This window comes from Watersipora subatra, chromosome 1 (genome assembly GCF_963576615.1).
Source record: "Watersipora subatra chromosome 1, tzWatSuba1.1, whole genome shotgun sequence".
Lineage (NCBI taxonomy): Eukaryota > Metazoa > Bryozoa > Gymnolaemata > Cheilostomatida > Watersiporidae > Watersipora > Watersipora subatra.
Window position 1 is genome coordinate 75,854,318 of NC_088708.1, and position 25,623 is coordinate 75,879,940.

Sequence of the window (25,623 nt, forward strand, 5' to 3'; positions counted from 1 at the left end):
ATCAGTACAATATGATTTGTTTCAAATATTCGAATATTCAAATCACCATGATTTGAGAGCAGCTCTGTTTTTGGATGATTTTGAGTTTCATTGTTCAACTTTTTAACAATGTACTTAAATTAGGAACTTGAAAAATTCATGTGAAACCTATAAATATGCATTCCTAAAAGGGTACTTTTGTACATGGTGATTTTATAGATGACAAGCATTTGGTTGCTTGAAATCACTTGAGAGATTATATGTATGCTGTATTATATATATACTGTACGTATTTAGTAAAATCTTTAAAAATTTAATATTTTTCCAATAAGTTATTAAAAGTTAAGAGTTTCTCAACATTTTGAAATTTGCTCTAGTATGTCTCTGAACAGTTTGGAAGCAAATGTGAAATTCTCAACTTTAATGACAGCCAAAAATTGCAAAATTCATTACAATTAATATATACTATTGTTTCTTAAGCTATATACTATTAAATATCACTATGTACATGATATAATGACCTACAGGTTACTATGTACATGAAACAATGACCTAGGGACTGTCACTGTATACATGAGACAATGATCTAGAAGCTGTCACTATGACTATAAGATAATGACCTAGAGGCTGTCAATATGACTGATACAATGACTTGGAGGTTTTCACTATAAATGTAACTCAATCACATATTTTATTGAATGGGGCTGCCTAGCCATGAGTATTCTAAAGATATGCTGTAAAAGTTGAAAGCCTAGTTTTTGTTGACATGGAAATGTTGATTTGCTGCCCCTACTATTACACCCACCCCTACCATTACACCCACCCCTACCATTAGAGCCATCCTTACCATTACACCCACCACTAGCATTACATCCACTTCTACCATTATAGCCACCCCTACCATTACAGCCATGATTTTATATGATTATTGTTAGCTTGTTTTATAGTTAGATGGCTACAAGACACAAGAGTCACATTTCATGATTACAGTGTAATTTTCCCTCCTAATTGTTAGTTTTTAATTAAACAGAGTCAAAGGCTGCTGTTTTGTATAATGTCCCTGGATGAACTGTCCCAAGATCCATTTAATGTTGACGAGTTTGTGGAAAGATTGGCTTGGAGGGCAAATCAGGTGCAGACAAAGCCTTCAATAGCAGATCATCTCAACCGATCACACAATGAGGGGACGGAGGTGGGAGAAAGCAGTAGTTCATCGCAGTCGCAATTTGATGCGATGATTTTACACGGCGCCTTCTGCAGTACGATTCAGCAGCTTACTGAGTATGGCAGGAAACTAGATAAAAAAGCTCAAGGGCTTGAAACACAGTGTATTGATGAGGAGGCCCAGCAAAGAAAAAAAGTTCATAACCTCTTGAAAGAAAATCAGGTGAGCACGACTCCTGAATCTTTTTCCATTTTATGAGATTAGCACTAAAGTTGTCTCGTAAATTATGATTATACTTTTGTAGCATGCATTCCAAAATTTTCAAGAGTTAGACGAGAGAATCAACATCGTGTCAATTAAAGTGGTGCATCTTGGAGATCAGCTAGAGAGTGTGAATGTACCCAAAGCTCGGAATGTTGAGGCCTTACACATGATGAAATATCTAAACCTTTACTTTTCTGAGGTAAGAAACTTGAAAACCACCATGACATGTGGATATGTTGTAAAAATTATCGAATTTATCTTAAACTGCCTGAAAAATGGCCCTGATAATCTTCATACATTATAGACTAGCACTCGTGGTGTTAACTGCTGCCAGCTCTATTGTCATGGTGGGCACATGTGATCATTTTGTTAGATTATGGCCACTGTCGAACATGACACCGTATGTGCACTGTCTCATAATCTGCTGTTAGATTATGGCCACTGTCGAACATGACACCGTATGTGCACTGTCTCATAATCTGCTGTTAGATTATGGCCACTGTTGAACATGACACCGTATATGCACTGTCTCATAATCTGCTGTTAGATTATGGCCACTGTCGAACATGATACCGTATATGCACTGTCTCATAATCTGCTGTTAGATTATGGCCACTGTCGAACATGACACCGTATGTGCACTGTCTCATAATCTGCTGTGAGATTATGGCCACTGTCGAACATGACACCGTATGTGCACTGTCTCATAATCTGCTGTTAGATTATGGCCACTGTTGAACATGACACCGTATATGCACTGTCTCATAATCTGCTGTTAGATTATGGCCACTGTCGAACATGACACCGTATGTGCACTGTCTCATAATCTGCTGTTAGATTTTTGTCAGTTTTTTATCATCAGCAAATTAAAATCTTAGTAGGTAATCCTTTCGATTGGTAGTTCAAAATTTAGTTCAAAACAAAATATTTTAATACAACGCAATAAAATAAATTTTTAGTAAGTTTTAGCATTATAATTATTCATTGTGTGTTTTCTTAAAGACAAAACAATTGCGCGGTGGCATCACAGTAACAATGTAAATATGATTACTTAGTATTCCATTGCCAAGTACCTTCCAGTAATGTTTGTCTTTCTACTCTGGTATATTGACAGGACTTGACTCTCGATAAACTACATTATTTATTCTTTAGCTGGACCATTGCTAACAGTTTAGTCTCTTTCTGAATGTTTATCACTATTGTAATGATTATTGGGACAGTGGTAAGATTTGCTGTATGATCGCTTTGTGTTATGCCTTTTTAATCTTGCAGGGACTTGGCATCGTTGTTCATTTTTATCTAGGTTTTTGTATATCCAAATGTGTACCTAAATTTGTTTTAGCATTTTCTAAAATTAGAGATTACCATAGTGTTTTTAATAACATAAATAGGAGTATTTTATTGCTAAAGATATATTATAAGTCATTAAGGTCTGGAATGAATTAAAGTGTGTTTTTATGAAAGTTTTTTGATCCAACATGCAAAGGTTTTACCATACAAAATATTAGAATATATTTTTTGTATGTAGAGCATTAAAATTCAACCTGATTAATCTGGAGCTTGACTGACTTTGGCATGTTTCTGGTTGACCAATGGTCTACTTTTATCGTGTGCAAATACAAGCCCTTTTCGTTCTATATATGTTATTATATCTACAAATATATGATATATGTTATATCCACAAATATATATCTCCTATCCTACTCTATTTCATTGCTGTGTCCGAATCAGCAGGGAATCGAATGCTCACATTTTTCAAACAAATTCCCTTTGTAGTGATTCGAGTCAGGTTTCATTTGATTTGGGCAGATGCAAAAGTGGTTTGAGATTTAATTTGAAGAAAATAAAATGGTATAAGATTTAGATTTGATAAACAAATGTAACTGTTAGTGGAAATTCTCACATACAATCTTTTGGAGAATAATTGTTCAGTTATAAAATAGACGTATTTGTTATCTCAAGCAGTTTAACCCTAGTGAATTTACCACCTAAGGCAGTTGAGGTAATATGATATTGGTATTAAAGGCTCCACCTAATGATATTTACCATGCACTGTCAATGATTTATTCAAGCCGCAGAATCTTTGCCGGTAAAAGTCGATCACAAAACAACAGACAGAAATTATATGAAAATTATGTCTCTTGATATAACCGTTAGATGTCTTTACATTTCTGTTTTATATGATAGCCTTTTATCAATTTGTGGTTTGCAGCTGCTCGATTTAGTAATACTAATGGTAGCAATAATCAGAATGTATGTAATCGTCATATAATAATAACTTATATATTATTATTATTATACTATAATAATGATTTTAAAGTTATTATATTTAAAAAGCTAGAATCACATCATATATGGCATAGCTCCTCACGTTGATAAAATAGGACAGATGCTAGCTAAGTTTGGTCATCTGTTTCTCACTATTACTTGTATACAGTAGAATATATAGGTAGCATTATTGTTCAGTCAACTGATTAACTGATGAGAATAAAAGAGGAAACTTATGGTAACCCAGTCTATCTTGTAGAACCCAGTCTATCTTGTAGAACTTGTGCTGTTTTTTAGATGTTGTTACACCTAATAAGTTGTCAAATATTTACAAATCATTATTGAGTGATTTGGGAATTGATTTGCATAGGGCAAGTGATTTGATTATTAGATCAAATCACTGCACTATGCAAATCTCCAATCACTCAATAATGTGTTGTGAGTGATTGGAGATTTGCATAAGATTTGACAATCAATATTTAACAATCAATATTCAACAATCTAAATCTTGATTTGGATTGTTAGATATTGATTGTTAGATATTTATTGTTAAATATCCTTTGACATGAAAAGGTAATTTTATTTTAAAAAGTGATTTGAACACGGCTCAGTTATATACATGTACACAGCTCTGCTATATACATGTACACGGCTCTGCTATATACATGTACACAGCTCTGCTATATACATGTACACAGCTCTGCTATATACATTTACACGGCTCTGCTGTATACATGTACACGGCTCCGCTATATACATGTACATCATGTAAGCATATTTGCTACACAGACTGAACCAACCCTCGAACTGATTAATGACCCCTTTCGACTGGAAGAAGCTGCAGAGTTCATACAGAAGCTGCATATGATTGCGCAAGAGCTACCTACTGCTGACCCAAAGTTTGAAAGGGCAAAGAGGAGAGTGGAGGCAGCATACAGTGCCATCGAGACTAGACTTATGGAGAGCTTTCTTAATGCATTCAACTTTGGGGAGGTGAGAGGATGTCAATTTGTCTGTAATGCGTAGTTTCCACATGCCTATCGAGAAGGACAGGCTGTATTTGGGTGAAGAGATGGTGGTATTTCAGTTGATGAGATGGTTAATGTAGTAGAACAATAAAATTGATCAACGCAGGCCTGCCTATAGGTCATGTCTATAAGTGCCAGCTGTATTTGGGTTTTTTGAATGGCTTTTCCTTGTGTCATTTTAAAAAATAGCCTTCTAGTGCGACATTAGCTGTCTAAACTATCTTTGAAAGTTATGGTATGCTTCTGCTCTCTGTTCTAATCATATGTTTACAGTTTCACAAAAGTAATATGAAAATACAAGTTTTTATATGAATAGTTTTGTTTACAGTTGCCAACAATATACAAAATTTTCTTCACGTGTTCATTCTTGACAGCAACTTGATTATTTGTCTAAAGTAGACATACATTACCTACAAATAAACTATATAGCAGATCATGATATACTTACCTTGCGATTTATAAATTACTAATTGTCAGTTGAATGACCCATCATAATCAACCAATTAGAATCATTTACAAAGATGTTAACAATATTGTATATGATTGACTTTCTGCTGTTTCCAGAACTATTGCTGAGCTGTTTTCAACGCCAATGTTTAGCATCAATAAAATTTAACTGCAAAAAAGTCAAGGAACAAAATATATCTAAAAAATAAAACATACAGTGTATATAGTTACAATGTGATATTGTAACTTGTAACTTGAGGCCGATCTCTATATGTATCCATTAAAATTAACCAATTAAATGTAAGTGACTTTCATAGATGTCTGCAATTATTAAAGGTTGACTTGCAACAAAATTCACATTACAGTTATTTTGTATCAAAAGATTCACCATGTCTTACTCTGTTGTGTTGTAGGTGCCAAATATGTGGAAATGTGATTACAAGCTCTTAAAAGCTCAAAAACGAAAAGCCGCCATAGATTGGAATCTCTTTATTTCTTTGACGTAGTCATTACAGTTTGGTTATCGTCTTGTCACGTGATGTTCTCACGTGAATTGAAAGGCCAATAAAAAGCTCAATATAAAACTTATCGTAGCACTAGTTTATTGCAAACACTGGGTTTTACTGAAGTCCCCGTATCAAATATAGATGCTCGCTACTTTACAGTTTTGTTTCCGCATTATCTAATCGTCAAGTCGTAATCTGATCATGTGACCTAATACTTCGCAAATAGTTTTTGCAGCACTTTTCGATTATCACAGGTGACCAACAGGCTCGTCATAATTATCAGACAATGATATGTACTCCTTTGAGCTAAGGTTAAAAAATTCAACGATTTTTTTACGGTAAGTTATAAGATGTCAGTGCTAAAAGTGACAGCATTACAATGACGATAAAACAGACGCGTAAGAACAATAGACATGGTTTTATTGAATGCGTGAAGTATATTTGTGAAAATATTTCGACGAATGAGGTTGCATGAAAGTGTAAACAAATACCATCCTGTAACAACTACGTCCCATTTGAGCCGTTTTGGAAAGCGAATCCAAACTACGGCGGTCTCTTGTGGCTGCGATTAAATGTTCGTTTTTTTTGCTTTCAAGAGCTTGTAATCACATTCCCATATATTTTGCACCTACAACACAACAGAGTAAGACACGATGAATCTTATGATACCAAATAACTGTAATGTGAATTTTGTTGCAAATCAACCTTTAATTAAACATGCTGAGTATGTTTGATATGTACTTTTTATGCTTTTGTGATCGTGTTGGTTGAGTGATCATGTTGGTTGAGTGATCATGTTGGTTGAGTGATCATGTTGGTTGAGTGATCACATTGGTTGAGTGATCATGTTGGTCGAGTGATCATGTTGGTCGAGTGATCATGTTGGTCGAGTGATCATGTTGGTTGAGTGATCACATTGGTTGAGTGATCATGTTGGTCGAGTGATCATGTTGGTCAAGTGATCATGTTGGTTGAGTGATCATGTTGGTTGAGTGATCATGTTGGTTGAGTGATCATGTTGGTTGAGTGATCATGTTGGTTGAGTGATCATGTTGGTTGAGTGATCATGTTGGTTGAGTGATCATCCAGTGATGCCAAGTTAGAAAGCGTCTTAACACGAATTGGAAGTAAATAGTTTGAATCACATAATTGGCACCATGGAATTGAAACCATGGAATTAAAGCCATAGAATTGAAACTGTGGAATTGGAACCATAGAATCGGCACCCTGAATTTTTAAATTACTACTCAATGCCTCCATGGATAGTTAAGTCCCTTTTATAAAATTGTAAAAATTTTATGTGCCTACAGTCTTATAAATAGAATGATAGATACTGAGTTCTAGTACAGCTCAATGGGTGGCAAGCTATTTGGCATCCTTTGGCAGGTGGTAAGGTTTTGCTGTTTGGTATAGTATGGCAGGCGGCAAGGCAAGCTATGCGCCCTGAGTTGACAGATGGAAACCATCTTTGAATAACAACAATGCTTTTTATTAATTAACTTTTTATTAGATTTTGTGATGCTTTTGACTCTTTCAGATAGACGAGATGAAAAGGATATGTGAGATACTTCGAAACTTCAAGTGTTACAATGACTTGATTGATAAATTTATCGTTGAAAGTCAGAAACAGAGCTTTGGATCAGGGGACACACTTACAAATGTAGAACAATTGTGCTTATCTACAGCCGACCTCGTTACACAGGTTGGTTGACTGCTATGGAAATCTCTTAAAGTTTTAGTACTCTACCGCGTACATCTAACCTCCTTTTCTGTAGATTAGCTTCTTTAGCTCACAGCCATTCAGGGAACTGATTTGGACATGCAGGTTGTGATTGCTGGAAGAACCTATAACTAATGTAACCGATAGCTATTGTAATTGCAATTCATTGACCTCTTCGTTGTTTCACTTATTGTTGTCTTTCTATATAACATGTTGGAGCGAATTGGATCATATTTTCTGCACTACATTCTTTCATACGATATATGAATGCAGATGCTATTGTGCATTTATGCATACTTCTTATATTCTGTGTAGGTGTTCTTCAATGCTGAGAACGTAATGATAAAATTTGTGACCAATGTATACACGGGCATGCTCAAGGCTCATATAGACGAGCAGCTGCAGGTGCCTGTAGGTACAGAGAGTGCTAAAGACTATCTGACAAGGCTAAGCGAGCTCTACCATGGCACAAGCAACCTCTCTGCTGTTCTTGCTGAAAAACTCAAACTTGGTGGTGACACCAGCTTTCTCATGAAACTTACCAAGATCAATTTATTTGGTACTTACCTCTCCACATACATCAGGTAGGTTGTCACAGACACCATAACACATACATCAGGTAGGTTGTCGTGGACACCTACCTCGATACATTTATCAGATGGGCTGGTGTTAGCTTTTGCACTACCTTTTTGACAGAAAGCTGTTGTCGGCACTTGCTGTGCGACACAGTAGATAGGTTTTTCAACACTTCGTCTAATTCCTGCCCTTGCAATGATCTATGCAATGGTTTGATATGTATGTCAGAAATGCTCTGCATGCATCAGTTTATGTGTTGAATGTATATGTGAAAATCTACACAAAACAATCTACATGTTAATGTCTATTTTCTACATAGAGCGCGCCTTTAGGGGATTTTGTTTTATTGGCTAAAATTGGAATGTTTTGAGATTAATTTGTATAGTTCAATCACCTTTATATCGGATGATAGTTAGATCTCATGTAAGCTAAGTCACTTAATCCATGGGTAGGCCAATAGATACTTACCATCAATGTTTAGATGAAAGTATTGCACTGTGAAACCTTATTCCATATACTATATCAGGAAATCAGTGTTTTTATGTGCAGCAAAGAATACAAATATCTGCATGAGAAGACAAGCTCAACACTGAACAAGTACTACGACAGCAAGAATCACTCTAAAAGGCAGCTGCAGGCTGGGGGCTTTAGTGATGTCATCAGAGGCATTCAGGCGAAAACTCACTTCAACATAGGACTGGACCTGGAGGGACACAGCGGAGAGGTATATTATCGCTTATAACCTTGACCTCTGAGTCACAGGTCTTAAAGTTTGTAAAGGCAGCACTCACACAATACTACCCTACTATTAGATGCAAATATTGTGCAGGTGGCAGCTTTGCTCAGTGATGTATAGCTGACCACCACTATTGCAGGTTTTCTTGTCTCAAGAAGTCGCCATCAGCATTCTGCAGGACTTCAAACTCGCTTACGTAAGGTGCACGAAGCTAGTGAGTAGTAAAGACTTGCCAGGTTACGCTGCAGAAATATATAAGATCCTCGTACAGTATCTGTGCTCGGAGTTTATCGACTACGCTATTGGTGAGCTCACTGGAGAGATGATTATTTCAGATATATTGATGATGACAGATTTACTGATTCTAATTTCTTAAACTAATTAATGGTTACATGGTACTTGACTTTTTACAAGCTATTACCTGTCCTTGTAACACGATTATAGCACCTCAACTGTCGAATGAAATTAAGAATTTGAACCAAATGTCTTTGATAAGCTGTCAAAGTGGCAATTGAATTTATGAAATAATAGAAGTCACTTTTGTAGAAATTGGTCGATTAGCAGACAAATAGTGTTTTAATGCATCTGTATCTAGAAAAATATGAAAAGGTTTTGTATTTGCAGAGCTGGCCTTGTACTACTGCCCACTTCCTGACAGCAAGGTTGCACCTAACCTTCACTTTCTGGCCGCTGTATCAGACACTAGCGCTATAGTCTATTTGTTTGAAAAGCAATTCGCTGACAGCCTCTGGCCAATAGTTATGAGGTCGACACAGCAGGACGAATGCACCCTGGCGAAGGCTTCGTGGATGGAAAAGGTGATTTACTGTTCTTCATTTACCTCATCTTATGGATAGTTACGAAGCTACATTTTTGTTTTTGTTGTTGAGATACGAGTGGAGTTCTGTAAAACTCCCTCTAGTGTGTAATCAGTGAATACAGACTACAGGGAATTTTACAGAAATCTGCTTGTATCCCTGTTTGACTATCTTATAGTTGTCACTCATGTTTGACCGATCTTACAGTATGAAATGAAGCTGGACCTCGGACTTGAGCGAACACTCATGGCTATATGTAGCTACATTCGAAACCTTCTCACTTCGCAACAGAAACGCTCAGATTTTAAACCTGGCACTTCGGAGGTTAGCATGATGCACTCACCAGCCTGTGCTGCCCTTGTCGGCTATGTGTCCGCTACCGTGACGGAGATCAAGGACAAGCTGGATGGCAGAAACCTAGAGGGCATGCTCGTAGAGTATGGTTTTAGGTTGCATAAGATTATATACGAGCATTTACTGCAGTACCAGTATGACTCAATCGGCGCCATGTTAGCGATCTGTGATGTAAATGAGTACAGGACTTGCATAAAGCAACTCGGCAACGAGCATGTCATCCAGTTATTCGATGTGCTGCATTCGCTTTGCAACTTGCTTGTGGTACCTCCTGACAACCTGAGACAGGTGTGCATGGGTGAGCCACTAAGTTTGCTAGAGAAGCCCACCTTGCACCAATTTATACAGCTCAGACATGACTACAAATCTGCCAAATTAGCTAATCTCTGGGGCAAGTAGTGATAATTAATTTAATATTCATAAAATCATTGCTATTATATTTTAGTACAAAATTTTAATATATAAACTTAATGAAAATAGAGACTGTGGAACGGAATCTACATTTTTGAATTGGCATCAAATAGAGTGGATAGTTTCATGCTCAGCATAATATTTCCCTTGAGCTTCAGTCTGCCAGTGCTGAAAGCCTGTAAATACAAAATAATGATAGTCACCAACCATCCAGCTCTGTTTTTCATATCGCAACTTCTTGAATAATGACAAATTAGTATGCATCTGACCTTTTGCCCATCTAGTTTCCCAGAAGCCATTGCTAACAAGTCATCATCGGAAATGGTAAGCGTTACTCCTGGCTTGCCTTGTTTAGGTTCACCAACATACACAGCGCCGGGTGGGGTCTTCATGTCTACAGCTGTCAAATGTAAGATGTTCTTGGTCATGCGGGGTGTATATATGACACATTCAGCTGTCAGTCAATATATCAGATGCCATAGTTATAGTACAGCGGATTACTTACAAGCATTTTCGTGCCAAATGATTAAATAAATGACTCAAAAAGCAAACCAAACTACAATATACATGGTTTAAGTTCTACAATACACAGTTGCTCTGTCAGCGCATACAACGAATACGAGACATGCGTTTCATTCATGACTACAAGTTCTGCGTAACTGCTAAGTTATCCAGCCTTGCCATCTAGATGTTCTGTTCAACTCGGATGATTCAGATATTATTCAGCATGGGTGGTTAACCTTACCAGCCCTGTTACTCCGGGCAATTGGGCTATATGGGTTACTCGTTTTAACAACCTGGTAATTTAAGATGGCTTCCCAATGGCTTACTGCTGGACTGCTGGGTATCACGTCAAAAAGCGCACATTTTTAAATGCCGCATCCTGAACATCAACATCCTAACAGGCAGCGAATGTGAGAGATGTCTAGCGCATCGCATACAGCTGAATCATTACTTACTCCATGTCTCGGCCACCTTGCCTTCCTGTGTAATGTTGAACTGGAAGACTGCACCGACCTTCTTTATGACTGCAGGTGTGAGACGTTTGCTCATCTCTGAGAACATGCTAGAGCTCTTGAGTATACTTGAAGTGTTGGCTGGTGCCTGCAGTCACACCAACACTAACCAGTTACAAGTTAAACTGAGTGTGTTCAGTAACACAGAGGAGTCATAGATTCTTAGAACTATTAAAGCCTGAACAACAGGCGATGTGATAGATTATATATTCATGAGAAGCATACCGATAACTAATAGTTTAAACAGTTATTCAAATGCTTATGTTTGAATGACTAACTTCACATAACTATGGCTGCTCAAAAGCGATTTTGGCTTCTATCTCGACTCAATTCACATAGACATATAAAGTGATAAATAGCTTCATTATTAATGCAACATACTTGTATGTTGTCACTAACAACATTTAAAAACATGTCTTATGACTTTTGGATTATGAAAGACAGCGGAAGTTGAAAAAGAATATTAAAATGATATTAGATTTTATTTATATTAACATTTAACACTATGGTTAGTCTCAAGCTGCTGACCTCATTTTAATAGATGTCCGAATCTCAGGCTGGAACTTTAAGCACCCCTTCCAATTGATAGAAACCTCAACTACTTCTGCATGTTACATTTAAATTTTCATGATAGTTGTCTACGTGTCATAAATAGGTTTTTGCATACGATAAATGCCTGTGAACCTTTTTCAACATTGCTTTTGCATGGGTCATTTTCTAGCTTTTTTATCTTTATTTGAGCTTGTCTTTTACTGCACTGTGACTTAAGTATTATTACCTGGCTGTTATTTCTGTAAATAGGTTGCTGTGGATTCTCGAACCCTTTCTTTGTACAACTTAGAATAAGTACTTACAACTGTATATCAATAACAGAAAGGAAGCAAACCAACTGCGAAAATCTAGGGTGCGCAGAGAGTGACACTAAAGTACGCATAATAATCTATATATATAAATTTCAATGCTCATCTTTTTGTTGGCCTATTTATCTGTCATTCGTGTGTCCAGATTTAGTGATTAAAATCCAGCAATGAAAAAATCCACTTTCCAGAGGATTTGATCTCAGTACCTGCAGGTCTGAAGACCAGCCATCTACACCACTACATTATGTTCACTCAGCAAACCGTGATGATCATTGGATACATTGGTTAAAATACTACTACTTGAAGCACTTGGGTTATTAACTAGCACAGTTGATCATTACACGTAACGTCAAGATTATTAAGCTGGCTTATAGCAATGCTATTGTTTTAGTAAAGATTTAGATTACTAACTTACGAGGTAAGTTACTCAAATTCATTAGATAATTATCTTATTAGCCATGCATCGTCGGTCATTCATCTAGTACCAATGCAAAAATAAAAACAAATCAGATGTCAATCAAGCATCTAATATCGATTGTTGAAACACATGATTTGGAACAGTAAAGTGTTTAACCATTTACAAAATCTGTTATACTGAAAATGTAGACAGAAAATCGTTACTGCGGTAAATGATTGATATAAAAACAAGGCAGCCGATGAAAAGGGTGTTTGAGCTTTTACTGTCACAATGATTACTCCAACACTTACCTGCTGGGGACTGACAGAATGTAGATCCACATATCCACCGGTTATGACTTTGTTTCCGTTCTCGACAACCTAAAGTCAGATAGCGAAGCTAGGTACTGACTGGTTTGTTATGATGAGCTAGCCAATGAGATTACTGGACAGAAAGCTAGACAATCATGGTCAAGTGTAGACAAGTACAAAGAGACTGGGGTATCTTGGTACTAACCAATGATTCAAAGAACACACGATTATCGTCCTGCCACATGTTAGTCCTGATGGTCTGACCTGGTACAACAGGCTTTGCAAACCTCACTTTCATGGCCTTGAACTTTGACACATCATTGCCAGCATACTTAGCAAGGATGTGGCGAGAAGAATAGCCCATAGTACACAGGCCATGCAATATTGGCTTATCAAAACCTAAAAATGACAAAGTTGGATGAGCCAAATTAACCACAGCCATGAGGAGACTAAACAACTAGGTAACTAGACAAAGCGATGTGTCGAGCGATGCCACTAACATCATCAAGCTCATATCATGTATGAGCTAAAGTGTGTAATTGCTGTCAAGTTACACCCTACAGAGACATATCACTCAGTGCCCTATTTAGCAGGCTATATAATTGTCTTGATATTTACCTCCCATAGCTGCAAATGATGGATCCAGATGCAGAGGGTTTCTGTCTCCACTCAGCCTATACAAAGCAGCCTGTAATGAAAACAGCACATACATTAAGGTACCGGTAAGTGCAACTAAAACTAAGGAAATAATTGGAATATTAATTAATATTTGTATAATTTAACTGATCTCATAAAATTATACGTAAGAAAACAATGTTTTTTTTCTCAAAGTACCTTAGAACATACCCAATAATATGTAAGAGTATGTATATAAGATGTATAAGCTGCAATAGTACAAAACAAAAGTGGATACTATTCAAACCAACTGCAGTTTCATACCAGTACTTGAATATGTCAATGTGTTTACTATTGGCTTGCTAGACATGGGACTTGCTCATTGTATTAAGAGCTGTTCTCTCTCAAGTGGGTAGCGCAAGGTCACAAGGTCAACGCTGTATGATAACTCTTCAAATATACTTCATAGCAGACCCAGTTATGCTAGCAAACTGACATAAACTGCTAGAGTCATAGTCTCATCTGTAACTGAAGACTTCAATGACAGAGTCATGATAAACCCCTCTGATAGACAAGAAAAATAACAGATATTCAGCTGACCTGGTCGATGCTGGTTTTCTCTTCCATACTGGAGTCTGGTTCCCTGTTGGGCGCCTTTTGAGTAGGATAAGCTTTATCAGATGATCGTTTTCCACCAAATCCTCCTGCCCCAACCACAAAGGTACTGAGTTGGTTAAAAGCTACCTTCTCTCCATCCTCGTCATAAGAAGTCACTGAAAGGTCACAAGCATGCTAACGATGTGCGACAAATCATCAGTATACTCAGTGATACCAGGGGGAATTAAGCATACTTTAAAGTTGGATGCCATATCAAGGGTGCAGTGCGAGACCGAGATATGACAACTTCGAGAGAAATACTTACTATGGCTGAGTATAAGGGCACCTGACCCTTTGTCCACAACATCCACCACTTCACTTTTAGTAGTGAAAGAACCTGCTGTGGCTAGGGGTTTGTATACTTCTAGGTATTGTTCACCGTGCAGTATCTGTGGAAGCAATAACTGCACTGGGTTAAATGGAAAGACTATTGAAATACAGTCAAACCTCGGCGTACAAAGTTGATCAATTCCAGTATTTGCTTCATATACAAATATACTTATAGCAATAAATTATATTTTGTTCAATTCGTTCCAAAGCTGAAATTTGGCCATAAAAACCAAATCATTATGTATAATATTAAAACAATTAAATTATATTAACTATGTAAAAAATGAAAGGTAAATTAAATTATAGATAAGAAACTACTTAAATAAAGTAACGAGCCATAAAAAAGATGTCTTTATTGTCATATACCCTGCATGTAAAAACAGATACATTGAAAAGATACATGAGATGGACAATGGGTAAATACGGGTCACAATAAAAATATAAAACTACTACTATGTCAATTTTAAATACAAATAATTTACACATAATTTAGCTTCGATCTTTAACAATTTTAAAACTTCATTTTCAACTATCACAGCCACCCTCACCATCTTTTGAAGAGCAAGTGCCTTTATATTTTAAACACTAACAACTGGATGTATGTTAGTGATGTGAGATCCAACTTAATATAAGTTAGTAGAAGCAGACCAATACTAACTTACATTTATTTACATCTACTTACACTAACTTACATCTACTTACACTAACTTACATCTACTTACACTAACTTACATCTACTTACACTAACTTACATCTACTTACACTAACTTACATCTACTTACACTAACTTACATCTACTTACACCAACTTACATCTACTTGGACCAACTTACACTCACTTACATCTACTTCTAACAACTTACATCAACTTAGATCTACTTACACCATGATTATGAGTAATACTACTTGTAACAGTCAATATTAATCTAGTAAATACATGCACACTGTAGTTACAGACAGTGGTTGAGGTACTGTATAGTAATAAGTACAAGAAGTTGCTAATTGAGGTATACCTCAAGTACCCCTCAACTCACTTTGGTAGGATCTATGTCTATTCCTGTTGTCTCTTTATTTAGTGGCAAATCTGAGCCGGTGAATGCTACGAGAACAGGAAATGTCGGGAGAACACAGAAATCTTCGCTCAGTTCAAACAAGAACTTGAGATGGTCTTCTTGGGTGGTAGAGACACCGATTCCCAAAGCATAGAGAATGACATCCCTTTCATTGTACGACCAACTAACCTGGAGACATATGATAAAATGATACGTTGTGGAATGACGGCTTATGAAAACCTACCATAAACAGAAAATAGATAATTTCGCAATCATTTAGGTGCCTGCTAAAAGGCTGTCAACAATGTGCACACGAGTTACCTCAGAGCCTTCTTGAGGACTGCTGCTGCCTCCTTTCATCTTCTCGATGTAACTCATCAGTTTTGGCTGAAAGTCTGTGGACCAGACAAACCATGTTATCAACTGTCATACACTTTTATACCGAACTACAGTCACTCGGTATTTACAGTTTTAGATTAGGTCAACTACAATAGCCTTTGCAAAGGGGTTCTTCAAAAATCGAGCCTGACCATTTTTATTTAGGCAGCGAAATAAAACATCTTTCATGTTGCGGTACTCTGCTTATATAAACCTTTAGGTTTAGCCACTAAACTAATTGTCCCAGCATGGATAGGTTGGATCAGGTTGTAATGTATTCAATACAAGGGACAAGTGAAGACAACCACTGATCATCTCAATCAATGCCAGTGCTACATAAAAATAGATCAAAGTAGGCACGTCATAATACAAGAGAACAAAGACACAACTTGAAGAAATACAATATACTCAGCAAGTCTTCAGCATTTGGAGCTGCAGGTGTAAACAGTCTCGAGTAATTGTCTGTGTTTCATTTGATGAAAATAGTAAGACATAATCTGACACACTAGTGACTGATGGCTGCCAACCTGCTTGGGATGTCATGTAGCTCGGATTCGTACTGAAGTCTGTTATAGCACTCCATTTATCTCTCACTGTAATAGAAACCTGCAGAGCTAACAGACGATGCACACGGGTCACCAAACTAACAGACTGTAAATGCTATGCTGGTCTGTAAGTACATCGTCTAAAGTAAGTACGTATATGAAAAGCAATAAACTGTAATATTGTACTGTAGCAACTATCTTGTAGAGGTCAAGGTAAGAAAAACCCTGAACAGGATCCAACAATATAAAGCTAATGGTTTGTTTCCTGTCAACGTATAATCTATTACCATTGTAACCGCAAAACCTAATCTCTAGTCAGGTGTTGTAGAACAGCAAATGTTGTTCTATTGCATATCACTGCTGATATCTTCATATAGGCACCTCATGTTAGCGGTGGAAAAGACTCTGAGTAGTGATGAAATACACATTGTGTAAGCTAATCGTATTCTCAAACTGGGGGTTGTCTTATCACTTGACTTCATTGCAAGTTTCTCTTTTAAGAGATCTGAGCAAGGGACTATATAAGAATTTTGCTAAGCTTTGATTCTACGGATAAAGGGAGGTTCTAATCTCCAACCCCTCCAACCCCTTGTCTTCAACTATTTAGATCAATGTAAGTATCAGCTTTACAACAACCTCATAGATAGCTCAGTACAAACATGACCTAATCTCTAGTTGAGGGTATCGCCAGGATTATTACAGGGAACTTTCCTGCATGCCCAGTCATTTCCCTTTGTACACCTAGCACATGTACACCTAGCACATGTAGCGGTAATGGTAGGAAAGTGGCAAGCAATAATACAACAACCAAATTCACACATAGCTGTGTACTCCATTGTTTTTTACCAGTCATACTTGTCTCGTTGTTGCCTAATTACAAAGAAAGAAATCCTAAAATTTTCAGAGCAGCAAGCTTCATTGGTGTAGGATGAAAGGCTTGTTGCTAGAACACTGAATTGATAATAACTTGGTGTTTTACTTTACTGTCAAAATGGTGTTTCACTTTGCTGTCAAAATGAGTAAGTCATCAAAATGCCATGACTAGAGTAAACTATTCTTCAAGGGTTTAGTTACTGATATCAGATAATATACAATTTATCTACAATATACAGAGACTCCGCAACACCTACATGTAGGATGACTCAGCCATAAAACTTCACAGTAGGCCCATGACCTACACAGTAAGTCATTGTAGGCCCGTGACTTACTGTGTAGGTCACGAGCCTACTGTGAAGTTTTATCCTTAGCCCTACAACCTTACCTCTACCGCCTTGGCCCTACAAGATATACCGATATCACAATTAAGTTCTGGGGCACCCGGATACTGCTGGTGTCACTAGACAACCAGAAGATCCTAGTGCTCCTGAACAACGAGACAATCTCCGGGTCCTGAAGCCGCTTCATGCACGAAGCCGTTACAGAATAAAGTCTGATGCATACCCATTTCTGGAGTCATCTCCCATTTGCCCGAGCTCTTGTTGTGCTCTGCTATGAATGCTCCCTGTGCGTTCTGCCACCTATCTACAAGAACATGGCAGCATCTCACATCGGTTATGTATTCCATGGCACGACAACTCTTAAATATGTATCTCCACAGCCAAATATAACGTGTAGGCTGCTGTGAGCCTTTGTTACTGCCTTAGAGAGTTCAGAGAGGGTGAAGCCAGAAATCTACAGTCACACAGGAAGCATATATAAACCTACTTTTTCCAATCCAACCAGCTGCAGCCTCGAACAGTCCCCCTGTCTCTTCTGAGCTCTCGTGACACAAATACAGCACCAGTGGAGCGACAAACTCTGGCTTCAGAGCATCAATCATTTCTAGAAACATGTTCATTTCTTTGCAAGGCTGACAAACGGAAGGAATAGAAGGAACAGTCTAGCAGTATGATGAGTACATGACTGTCTCACCAAAGCTCTGTCATTCCTAGAAGGCTTCATCTTTAGGTCAATATAAGGATATAAATCAATTGATACACTATAGATAACATTGATGGTACTAACAATGCTGTTGCTGACATTCCATTTTAAACGGTTAATATTTTATTTCATTATTTCACTGTACACACATGGATATCAATGCAAGTGTACATAATATATATAAAGCACCTGCTAGCATATTTAATCAGGTGAGACTTTGGTTGTAAAAAGCAGAGAAACAACCTGAAAATTAAATGAGACTTGTCTGCACATGTTGCGAAATTTAGTAAGGGACAAACAAGTTTATTGTAACCGGAAGTGATTTCCTTGCAGTACAATTTACGATTGTGTGTCACTCCTGGGCATTGTGAATCAGGGAACGTAGCAGTGTATGTCTACTTGTGTGAGGAGAGACTGCATCAAAGGGTGGGTATTTTCTCTGCATATTCTGGTGAGCACTGCCGCAGTACGATTGTGTTTGTTTATCTAACTACCATATACCCTAGTAGTAATAAGGTAAGTACCTTGAGGCATGACAGTAGCGAGCATTCGAGAGCCAGCAGTGGGAGCGATCGCGTTACACCTGATGTTGTACTTGACACCTTCCTTAGCCAGAGTGTTGGAGAGGCCTAAAAGCCCCAGCTTGGCTGTAACAAAAATGCAGGATGAAGGATGCTCAGACTTTAATAAAAAAAACTAGTAACTATCAGTATAAATAGCTCAAGTACATAAATGAGTAACTAGCGTGTAAATAAATTCTAGCGCTATGCTTGGCATTGCACGGGTATTAAAAACAGCTTATAAACAGGTAATGCGGTTGCCTACCACTTGCCATTAGCCTGGCACATTGCCAATGGCTAATTTGAGCAACCTATTATCCGTATTGCTAAACTTACTAATAAAAGTCGTGAGAGCAAGCTTTAGTGATGTTGCTCCATAATGTAATGCAGAGTCGCTATGCGTATTTTAACCTAGATAACCACTCATATCACCCAATGAATCCATTGCATCTCACATAACTCAATTGGTTAACTTATTGCCTAGTGAAAGGGATGTTCTGAGATCAAGTCTTCTGCGACATGGATTCTTTATTCCAAGATTTTAATAGATATAGCTGGACAGACCGAATAACAGACGGACAAACACTGAGATTTATATAGATAGAAAGGCATCATCATAAGATAGATTATCAAGCGTTATGTTGAAACACATTGCACACGAATGTACAAACATGCAGGTCATACTATATTTTGGTACTATCACAATACATTATACAGTCCCACCAATTGTACATGCTATTATAAAAGATTACATAACACTACAAGTTGTGAAGTGTACATAAATTCATTATGATAACGTGCTCTCACTGATTCGCATGATGATACTCATCATTACAAGTAATCTACCAAGAAGTGCTGACAGATACGCAAGATGTTCTGCGAATACTCCTGACAGGAGGTTGTTAGTCTTTACCTGCTGCGTAGTTGGCCTGTCCAAAGTTGCCATAGATGCCTGATGAAGAAGAGACCATTATAATGCGGCCGTACTTCTGCTCTTTCATATATGGCCACGCAGCACGAGTCACTTTGAAGGCTCCTTTCAGATGCACCTTCTGTATGATATCTGCACACAGACAAAACAACAAAAAATGTGAGATTTTTTAGAATGCTCTCTCATGTAAACAACATACTAAACATCAACCTGCGAACTACAATGAACTTGGAGTTGCCAAATTATGTTTAGGGCATTTGTTGAATGAACAAACCCAATGCTATCTAAAAATAAAACTCTGTCAAGAGTATCTTAGAAGACAGTTCTCGCATAATCTCCACCTGGTTCTTATCAGCTATAACACTACCCAATTATCCAATCTGGCCACATCTATCTGCCTACATACTAGTCTTTGATGTTTTCTCTCCATTAGTCTACCACACTACCATAGTCTAAAGAGAGCTAGACACAAGAGTGCACCAGGGTTGTCTTCTCATGTAAGGTGACTGAATTGATAAACTTACCCCAGTCTTCATCGCTGATTCTAGCAAAGGATTTGTCACGGAGAATGCCAGCATTGTTAACAACAATATCTAAAAGCACATGAGCCAAATTAAGACAATTTAATTATAAATTTCCATCAGTTGGAGAATAGAATGAAATACTTTCAACATTCAATCCGCTGCAGACGAACATTCTAGAAATAGCATAGCACAAGACTATCCACTACAAGATGTATAAAAACATAATATTAACTCTTTCGCTACCATAGGTCATGGCTTGGCAAGGCATTCGCGTATGGCCAAGAGCCGCATGATACGGACTTAGTACGCTTGGTATAAAAACATTTCAGATTAGTGAGTAGTTATTTAATTAGCCTATTGTATCTGTACTTGAATGAAAGGAAACAACTATTTGCATGCTCTAAACCAATAGAAAATATGTTTACAACCAATCCTGAGCATAGCTTTGCTTTGCAAAACCTTGCAACAAAGAGGGTCATTAGATCACACTGCTACATATATGCGTGTATATATGGTAAACACTCCTACAATGTAAATAATCCGTTTTAGGAACGTTTACGTTATAGAGATTTTACGTTATACGAACAGTAAAATACATGTAAATTGCATAATCCATCCCGAGATCTTTCCAAACTCACTCCATACAAAAAGAAAAAACTAAACTTAACATTTTAATTTGTTGGCTGTATCATAACTGTAATATTATTATAATCTGTTGGCTGTATCATAACTGTAATATTATCATAATTTGTTGGCTGTATCATAACTGTAATATTATTATAATCTGTTGGCTGTATCATAACTGTAATATTATCATAATTTGTTGGCTGTATCATAACTGTAATATTATTAGTTTGCATCAACAACTTGTCTCCTTTTTCTGATCAATTTCACTGGTTTTATAGAATTTAATTGCAGTAACTTTACGATAAGTTAATGAGGAACGCACATGTTCGACGTACATTTACAATGATTTGTTTATTTTCTTAAACAGCAAAGTTTATTCTCTAATGTAAAACTAATAACAAATATTTTATGCGTCTAAAATAAAAAAACATTATAATATTTTTAATATAAGAAGAGCAGTGTCTTCCTGTTTGTCGTCTATTTGTATCCAGAGGACATGGTTAGCAGGGGCGGATCTACTGTAGTGCATACGGTGCAAATGCACCACCTTAAATATGGCAACAAAAAAAGATTTAAAGACCGTCAAGAATTGAGTGAATTACATTTCATTTCACTGAAAATTTGCTTTGTGAGGAAGTGAACATAAATGGCCTAGTAGAGCTCGTTATAACGATCAAGTTTTAATAACCTTGACCTGAATTTGTTACTTTATAAACAAATGAGGGTGATCCCAATAGACATCCCCAATTGAGCCCCATATTTTTTTGAAAGAAGTACTACAAGCAATTTTAAAAGCAAAATGTTCCAGAAGAAAGGCCAAAAACGAACTTTCGATCATTTCTTTCAACAACAAAACAACAATTCTAAAAAGTATGCCTTAATATGTCTGTTCTATAAGAGCATCTTTGTGTAACTAAAAAAATTTTCATGGTAGTTTGCAGAAATGATGGCTTATTTCTGCAAAGCCAAACCAAATGGCTGTTGAGGTTTTGTGATTGATTTTGTCTTGATTTTATTGCACAATTGTTGGTTAACTTTCTGTTTACATGTAATATTGATATACATAGTATAATAAACATTATAAAACACCAATTTAATTTAATCTAATGTCAATTTTTACCTGTAAACGTGTTGTTTGCTGCAAACAAATGATTACACTTTTTTAGGCTCAAACACACCTACCACCCTAGATATATTACACAAATCTTGCACCACACACTTTTTTTCCTAGATCCGCCCCTGGTTAGGATGAAAAATAACTTTTGGCAATACTCCTAACTCGTGACATTCAGATTAGTAGACCGATGCTGTAAACACTGCACAAATTGATCATCTTAGCATTTATTAACAATTGCGCAGCTATTCATTCTCTGTTTTGTCGACACATCTGATGATCACAACGAACTAAAATGTTATGGAAGTTGGATATATAATAGATATATAAGGCTAAACCTACGTCATTTTTTTTCACAAGTGCGGTGAGATATGTTACCACATGAATCGAATTTGAGAATTTGCCCCTCCTTGATGCTTTATATTATATAGAATGTTTTACGTAGGACGAAGCAAAAACATTGCATAATTTATTTTTTACTTTATCTTGAATTTACGTTATAATAGAAGGTATATGTTATAATAGGAGGTATATGTTATAATAGGAGGTATATGTTATAATAGGAGGTATATGTTATAATAGAAGGTATATGTTAAAGGAGCGTCTACTGCACAGATGTACCCTAGAATATGTTAATATTCAACTGCTAAGGTTATCAATGGCCTAGATAGCTTATCAGCAACACTTGATCGCTCGTACCTATCCGTCCAAAGGCTTTGATTGCTGTATCCACCAGCTTCTCTCCAAATTCAACGCTATCATAGTTGGCCACTGCACTGCCTCCCATCGCTCTAATCTCCTCTACTACCATATCGGCCGGCCGGCTGCTCACACCACCCCCTTTGCTGTCTCCACCCAAGTCATTTACTGCAACAACATGGCCAATAGCAACAAGTCACTGCATGATATTAGTAGCAACACTGTTGAACTGTGCAAGAATCAGACTTACCAACGACTGATGCTCCTCTCTCAGCAAACTGTAGAGCATACACTCTTCCCAAGCCTGTAAAAAAATTCAAATGCTTTATGTGCAGCCAAAGAACCTATCAAAGTGCTAGAAAATGAGTTCTACAAAATCAAAGAGATGTACAGTGACATTTACGGTTTGAGATCTTGTTTAAAAAAGACTTGATCAGAGGTAAGGTAGAAAGCTGCAGTGCAGCCATGCTCAAGGCTTCTGCTTCTATGTCGACAAGAGGATGATGCGAGAATGAATGTGATTGATGAAAGATAAGCACTATCAACTAGCCTGCAGTAGGTCTTATCTCCCCCAGTAAGTCACTGTAAACAATATCAGCCTCTTCATTTCAAGCACCTTAATAACAATACAGCTAATTTTTACCAACCAACGGATTGGCTATTATCTTTGATTTTTTCAGAGCTTCGTATTGAAAACTAGTTCAAAATTCCTGCACTTTAGCAAGACACACGGAGGAACATTTTTGCAATGCCTAATGGTCATTGTCATCATAGCATTGTGAGTTCACATAACATAACGTTTCATACTTGCTTCACACACAACTAATTTTGGTTAATAAACAGCTAACGTAGTAAATAATGTATAATGATGCTAGCTATAAAGATTTATATAAGCGACCTTATAACACTTTACAAAATAAGGTTGCTCATTTTACCTTATGAAGTAAGCAACCTTATGAAATAAGCAACCTTATTTCATAAGGGGTATAGCTATCCCTTGCTACACTAATCATTTGATTACAGATGTGCCTCGCTACACCAACCATATGATGCATATTGGTGTATTGCTACATTGCCCCTATGATGTATACATATGCTTTGTAGTTTTACATTTATGATGTGTTACTGGTATATCATATGGTATCCTTCGCTTATGTTACCCCTATGGTGTATAGCCCACGTCTTGTTGTATTACCACTATAATATATAGGAATGCTTTGTTGTTATAAGCTCTGTAATGGATAGCTAAGCACTATGCTATATTCTATATAGCATGTTTATTCTATGTTATATATGCTATACAAGCTCTACGCTTGGCTATATTACTTTTATGATGCAGAGCCATACTTCGCTGTATTAGACTTCTTATACAGGTGCAGCCATGTTTTGCGACATCGACCCTAATACTGACAATTTGTTTATATTTGTTGTTTATGCTCCTTAGTAGCAGATATGAAAATGTTGTTATGACAAGCTGTCATTGCAATGTCAATAGGATCAAACCAACTCAAATTTACAGAAATGCATGCAAGTATGACAATTTTAAATAACTTAAGTATCTCTTTTTACACTTGCTAACAGGTTATTTTACATTTTCTGGAGAAATTCTTCACACAGAAAATTTAGTGATAAGCCAAACCAACCAAACATCGATTGCCACAAATCTATATTTGTATTAGGTAATAGTGTGTCCGAAAGAAGAAAAGAAGAGAATACGTTTTTGTGCTCTCCCCTGGTGTGAAAAAAGAACATTCACTAATGACTATACGCTATACAGCACCTCACTGAAAATAGTCTAACCTGGCTTGAACTAACCGGTTGAGAAAGTTGAATCAGTGATTAACGACTAGATACACAGGTAATGGCCACAGAAAGTCAACCATGGCAAACCCATATACATAGTCTGGCATTAGCTTTTACACAGGTAACGACAGGCACCTTCCCAGACCATTTCCTTTACAAGTAAGTAGATGTAGATAGTTGCAGCAACTCATACAATTTCCTGCTTTGAAACCAAAGCTAGAATAAACCATGACAACATGACACTAGATCGGCTTTTTGCAACAAAAACGATGGTTTCTTTAAAAACATGTATTAAGCTGGCTGCAACAAATACTGGCGTCTACAACAAGTACAAAAAAATAAATTTCAGCACACCGCTGTATTGATAAAATAAACTAATGCAATGCTGGCAAACAATAGTACGAGTGCTCAACAGTACTTTTGTACTACCACAAATAGCATTGCGCTAACATAGACATGGACGCATAACATTTTATTGTGATATAGCAGAGAAAGCCTTTCAATCAAACACATATAGCAATAACAGCATATAATTCTTACCATTTCCTGCTCCAGTTACCAAAGCTACACGACCCTTAAAGTCCATGTTTGTAACAAATTTACTTAGAAGAAAGTTCTGCAAACGAGGTGCAAAGGGCAAAGCACATAGCCTATAAGCATAACTATTATCGAGTGCTACATTTATGCCTTGTTTAAAAAATTGTTAATAGTCGCCAGGTTATATAGAGTTAACTCGGTCTATTGTAAATACTTGACGATGTATATGCAGAACATACACGGCCCTGCATGTATATACGTAGCTGTAGGATGGCGTCAAACTTGCATAAGAGCAGCCAACTCCTATCATAACGGCTTGTATTTTGGCTCATCTAAAAAAGTCTTATAAGGGTCATGAGAGATTGAACAGTTTTTGCCGATAATACACAAAGTCGTAGTTCTAGTGCAAAACTTTTCACAAGTTATGTTGGAAACGATTTTGGTTAGAAAAAGATGCTTTTGTTCAGAACAGTGAT

The 25,623-nt window shown here is 36.9% G+C and overlaps 2 protein-coding genes across 2 annotated transcripts; one reads left to right on the plus strand and one right to left on the minus strand.

The window, feature by feature from the left end:
• The first annotated feature begins 1,029 nt into the window (after positions 1-1,029).
• Positions 1,030-10,371, plus strand: LOC137410489 (exocyst complex component 5-like). The gene is made up of 9 exons (XM_068095913.1): positions 1,030-1,366; positions 1,449-1,607; positions 4,466-4,669; positions 7,195-7,359; positions 7,693-7,961; positions 8,503-8,677; positions 8,829-8,994; positions 9,314-9,507; positions 9,715-10,371. Exons 1-9 carry the CDS (start codon positions 1,034-1,036, stop codon positions 10,258-10,260), a joined length of 2,211 nt encoding a protein of 736 aa, XP_067952014.1. The 5' UTR covers positions 1,030-1,033; the 3' UTR covers positions 10,261-10,371.
• LOC137410490 (peroxisomal multifunctional enzyme type 2-like) lies at positions 10,245-25,545 on the minus strand. The gene is made up of 19 exons (XM_068095914.1): positions 25,151-25,545; positions 23,058-23,111; positions 22,808-22,975; positions 20,368-20,436; positions 19,826-19,975; positions 18,877-18,999; positions 18,137-18,253; positions 17,873-17,953; positions 16,415-16,480; positions 15,831-15,904; positions 15,492-15,698; positions 14,394-14,517; positions 14,072-14,244; positions 13,475-13,544; positions 13,062-13,255; positions 12,857-12,925; positions 11,232-11,376; positions 10,542-10,672; positions 10,245-10,448 (listed from the first exon to the last, which is right to left on the minus strand). The coding sequence occupies exons 1-19, from the start codon at positions 25,194-25,196 to the stop codon at positions 10,359-10,361; spliced, it is 2,151 nt and encodes a 716-aa protein (XP_067952015.1). The 5' UTR covers positions 25,197-25,545; the 3' UTR covers positions 10,245-10,358.
• Between the last annotated feature and the right edge of the window lie 78 nt (positions 25,546-25,623).